The sequence below is a fragment of the Branchiostoma belcheri genome, unplaced genomic scaffold, assembly GCF_001625305.1.
Source record: "Branchiostoma belcheri isolate BF01 breed outbred unplaced genomic scaffold, Haploidv18h27 scaffold5, whole genome shotgun sequence".
Taxonomy (NCBI): Eukaryota; Metazoa; Chordata; class Leptocardii; order Amphioxiformes; family Branchiostomatidae; genus Branchiostoma; species Branchiostoma belcheri.
In genome coordinates, this window is record NW_017804131.1 from 3,872,669 (window position 1) to 3,878,118 (window position 5,450).

Sequence of the window (5,450 nt, forward strand, 5' to 3'; positions counted from 1 at the left end):
AATTTTACGGAATACAGTGCTAATTTTACTAGTATACAGTGCTAACTTTATAGAAATACAATACAATCGTATTAGTACACAGTGCAATTTTACGAGTAAAATTGCACTGTATACTAATACGATTCCGTAAAATTGCACTGTATACTCTGGCACCCCTGATTCGACGGCTCTAGCTTTCGTTTGTCGGTTTGACTCGTTCGAAATCCAGAGTAGCATTGACTAGAAGCATGACGGACCCCCCCCCCCCCTCACCACTGACACACACACCTGCCAAATCAACAGACCTAACATGGCCTCTTTGTTTGTACATGTATCTAGAAACATGCTACTGTAACAGTGTTATCTAGCTTTTTATCTTCAATTAGACACGACTGTGAAACCCTGAGTGTACGTACCGGAACATTCACACAAAACATTTCCTTGAAAACACTGATGTTTATCTTTTAACACACAAAGTCAAAGTTCCATCGGTCAATAAAAGACAAAAGATCGGAAAAACATGGCGCCCACCCCTAGGCATTCCAGAAAATAGTCGGAAAGAACAATACGAAACAACAATGTGAATATGTGCATATTAGAAGTTCCACAGAAATATAGAAATATGCCAAATACAATTGCAATCTATTATAGATGCTTGATAGTGGCGCATCGTTTATGATTTTTAATCATCCTTCACTCTCTCAAAATATCTTATCAGATCGCTGTAGGAGTAGAATTGTCCTTGTGTCATCCCATACGGATACAGAGACGGATAACGTAAAGTACACATAGACAAATAGACGAGTGGCGAAATTGTCTTTTCTGCAGCTTGTACGATGGGCGCGTCCACTTGGTCCTGGCTGGCGGGGGTGTTGCTTCTCCAAGCTGCCCAGTACACTGAAGGTGCCGGTGAGTTGACATTGGTTTCCTACTTGATGTACTGTATTAGAGTCTATGTGTAGTCCAAACCGAATGTTTAAAAGCGTATTTCTGAAATTTTTAGGAAATCACTTACTAGTATTTGTCCTAATGAAAGCGTTTGCCAAGACATTAAGGCCATGTTGATTTGATTATATGGATGACATCCTCTGGGAACCCCAAAACTGATGTGCGCGTGCGAATAAAAAAAACGTTTTGCAAAAAAAAAAAAAAGTTGCTTTCACTATGAAATCTACGTGGTCATGAAGGTTGAACAAATGGCACAGAATATGAAATGGTGAATAATCTACTCTTCGAATTCATTTCTTTACATTTTTGTCTTTTTTCCTTTGATTTTGGCATTCTACGACATTGGTATCGTTTCTAAATGTTTTCCTTGCAACTTATGGTATATTTTTGCTCATTTAGCAACTGTTTTGCACGATTTACAGTATGGTTGAAAACTTTTTTTTTTTTGGAAACGGCCGAAAATTCATGCGCGCGCGGATGTCATCCATATAATCAAATCAACATGGCCTAACTAGTGATAAACTGGGAGCATTTTTAGGCTATAGGATGACTTAAAGAATAAGAGGTCTTTATGTAGTGTAAAAGATAGGCAGCTTATGTCGTCAACGTGTGTCTTTTCGGCTTGCAGGAGGGGCTGGTTGGACTTACAGTGGAGACACAGGTAACGGATTTCGATTTTCATTACCATTTTTATCATTTTTCAGTAACAGTTCCGTGTCGAAAATATGCAAATGCTCTACGACCACCAATTGTCGTTAAAAAACATAAACCTTCAGTACTAGTTCTGTTTTTATTTTCCTTGCTTGTTTTAATTTATTATATATTCGCCCAGAGACGTGTTTTTCTTTTCCCGTGAAAAAGGCCCCGATCACTGGGCGAATGCTAACAACAGTTGCGGCGGGGATTCCCAATCACCCATCAACATTCAGTACTCGGCGGCGACGAACATGAACTACCCAGCCTTCACGTTCCAGGGCTACAGCAGCGTACCGACAGGCGCAACCATGACCCTCTACAACACTGGACATGCCAGTAGGTAGCAGTAAAATGACTACAGATCCTTGTGCTCACTTAACTTGACCACTGATAGAGAAGTATCATAGGAAACTTTGTCAACTGTTTGTAAAAAGTCGCATCATTTTTGTGTGTGTGAGTGTGAGTGAGTGAGTGAGTGAGTGAGTGAGTGAGTGGGTGAGTGAGTGAGTGAGTGAGTGAGTGAGTGGGTGAGTGAGTGAGTGAGTGAGTGTGTGAGTAAATGAGTGAGTGAGTGAGTGAGTGAGTGAGTGAGTGAGTGAGTGAGTGAGTGAGTGAGTGAGTGAGTGAGTGAGTGAGTGAGTGAGTGAGTGAATCCATGGGGATGTGCTGGTTCTGAAACGCGTTCTACTGTATCTACTATAGTGTTTTACATGCATACGAACGGGTTTGGCGGCTCTTCATAGACCTGGTATCGTGTATAGGCCAAAACATTGAATCCGAAATTGCAAAGCGTGTAACCTGTTTCTTCGCTGCTGTAGTTAACGTGAACCTGGGCGGCAGCGGTTTTTCCGTGTCCGGGGGCGGGTTGACGGGGACGTACAACACGGCACAGTTCCACTTCCACTGGGGAACCGCCGCCGACCTGGACGCCCGCGGTTCGGAACACACACTGGAGGGCCAGGATTATCCCGGCGAGGTAAGACAAGTTGTACTCGTACGATCTAGAGACTCGGACATTGGAACACTTCAACCAGATCTTTCGGTGGCCGCAAACACAGTATCAAATTGGACAGGCCGTATCCTTTCAATTTCCCAGATAGTTACCGAAGGCTGGCACATGTTACCAGGTTTAAATAGTTTATATATTAATATTGTTGTATTCTTTTTCCCTGTTTATACATGACCTGTACTTATTAGCGTGTGAGAGCACAAACGTACAATAAAGGTCTTTCATTCATTCATTCATAAACCTCTACTTGGAGAGTAGGAACACGATAAAAGCAGGCTTTTTCAAAATAATCTTTACAACATAGACTGACAACAAAGGTACGGCGTAGTCTCCTGACGCATTGACAATGTATATCCTCCTTCCTTTATTCTGTGCAGACTAGTGACTACTTCCTTTCTGTTTGCCTTCTGTAGGTTCACTTCGTGCACTACAGCGGAACTTACCCCAACCTTGGCGATGCCGTGGCGTCTGGTTCTCCCACAGCGCTGGCAGTGCTCGGCTTCTTCCTGGAGGTACAGTATAATCTCTGTTTTACTTCTGAGAAGATTGAGGATAAGCTAGCTAGCTTAGAAATTGTTACATCGCCCCAGGCTAGGTAGCTTTAGAATTGTTCTGTTTGTATCTGCAATGGCGCCGGTCTGAAACCTTTTTCTTTATGTTCAGCGATGTTATCGTTAAACCTGTTATCGTTCAAAGTCATGTGTGCCGTGCTTATCAGTGTGATCTACGTGTACAAAGGCCAACGCTAACGGGTATATTCTATATACTAGTACACATGTAGTATGCGTGGTGCTTCTGTTCTGTGCCTGAAATGTCTCTTTGGTGCGATTGATGCCCCAGCTTGACGACACTGACAACGCCGGTCTGAACCCCATCGTCAGCGACATAGCAAACGTTGCGAACGCGGGTAGGTCCATTTTTTCCAAAGATAACGATAAAGATAAGATAAATATTCTAAACATTCCACAAATGTACTTGAGCATAGACATGACATTTGCACCTAGTTTGTAGGATCTACTAATATTTGTACGTACATGTACACATACAGAGAAGTGTTTGGGCATTTTCTAAATGAAGTCCATCTTTTTTACGTTTCTTCTTTTCTTTTCTTCTCTTTCTTGCGTACTAGCACAAAGTCGATTCGGTATTATGACTGTGACAATAGAGGTATGATTGATAGTGGCCTTCCGGTAAGTCTCTTTACTTTCAAGCCTTTCCATTGTTGTGACAAATGCTTACTCTCCAAGCAGAGGTTTGGGTTTTGGGGGTATTTTTAGTGTGTTTTTAGGCTTTTTTTCGGGGTTTCTCTTTTGCACTGAATTTTTTTTCCCACCAAACCCAACCTCTGCAGGCAGTCGAAAGTTGGGTTTGGTGGGAAAAAAATTCAAACCTCTGCTTGGAGAGTAACAAATGCTTGTTACAGCAACATTGGAAAAGTACGTACCGTCCGTCCCCACAGGCAATGGCTCGGTGTTCAGCTCGGTCTTCACCTTCGACAGTTTCCTCCCGGCCAACAGGAGCAAGTTTTACCGCTACAGCGGCAGCCTGACCACCCCCGGCTGTAACGAGATAGTGGTATGGACCGTGTTCGAGGACACCATCAAGATATCCAGGAACCAGGTATGGTTACGTGTGCTCGTAACACGTTGAAGGAAAACTGAAAGTTTCCATATATGTAAACATAAAGAGAGCTAACATAGAGATCCAAAGAGGTTTCTGAGAGAACTAACAATTCAAGGATCAATTCATTTCAAAATCCCCAAAATGTAGAAAAAAAGGTACAGGTGGAAGACGTTGAGCGTCCAAAATTGAATTTTTATTACCTTCACTTGATCCATGCATGGTGTAAACGCACAATTTGGCAGACAACAAAACACAGAAACGTCCAAAATTCACTTCTTGAAGTTCTTCAACAATGAAATTCGTTCTGCGAGTGAGATTTTGGTCAGTATTATATATGATATGGTCACCACCTCAGTGGAAAGGGGGTACAGACAAAATGTTGACACCTGATTATGTGGTTTCCCGTCCTCAGCTGAGCGCGCTCCTGGGCGCCACCTACTACCAAGCCGAGGGGGGGAATCAACCGGCGGCGATGGCGAACAACTGGCGTCCCGTCCAGGCTCTGAACACGCGACAGGTGTACCGGTCGTTTCAGAAGAGCGGCACCTGGCGGATGTCACCTGCATGGCAGGTCATGGCCCTTGGTGTCCTCATTGCTGCAAGCTTCTGTCCCCAGTGTGCTCCGTGAACTCTAATAATCAATCATGGACACTTCGAGTAGCTCTACATCTTCTAGATTTCAGTACCTGAATGATCATTACAGTTATACAACAATGAACAACAAAACTAGCATTTGGTAAACCTTTGCAAACTTCTATTTGGCGTACTACTAGTATTAAGGACAACATTCCACACTACAGAGGCGAAATGCCAGAAGCTTATAGAAAAAGATTTTACGGTGATTTTATGAACGTCTAAACATCTAATTCATCAAGCCAGTCCACATAGGAACAACTTGTTGTTTTCTTCTGACATCAATATTTTATACCTTTAAAACATGGCCATAAAGATGAAAAACGCTCGACATATAATTGAAACTATTACAAGACATTCAAAAGTTGACGGAACGGCTACTCCTGTGAAAAGGTTGACGTTTTATTGTTTTATCTATAATGATTTTATTGTTGAATGTAATCAAGACTATGCAATCCTAATCTTTTTGACATCCTTTTTTTTATGACAAACAAGTAAACTATCGATTGAAAGACAGGTCGAAATCCATTTGTGATGCCACATCGATGGAATGTGTGGCAAC

The 5,450-nt window shown here is 42.3% G+C and overlaps 1 protein-coding gene across 1 annotated transcript; it reads left to right on the plus strand.

The window, feature by feature from the left end:
* The first annotated feature begins 815 nt into the window (after positions 1 to 815).
* On the plus strand, positions 816 to 4,986 carry LOC109479877 (carbonic anhydrase 14-like). The gene is made up of 8 exons (XM_019781917.1): positions 816 to 888; positions 1,556 to 1,588; positions 1,789 to 1,959; positions 2,442 to 2,558; positions 3,065 to 3,144; positions 3,473 to 3,539; positions 4,092 to 4,252; positions 4,668 to 4,986. Exons 1-8 carry the CDS (start codon positions 816 to 818, stop codon positions 4,881 to 4,883), a joined length of 918 nt encoding a protein of 305 aa, XP_019637476.1. The 3' UTR covers positions 4,884 to 4,986.
* The last annotated feature ends 464 nt before the right edge of the window (positions 4,987 to 5,450 follow it).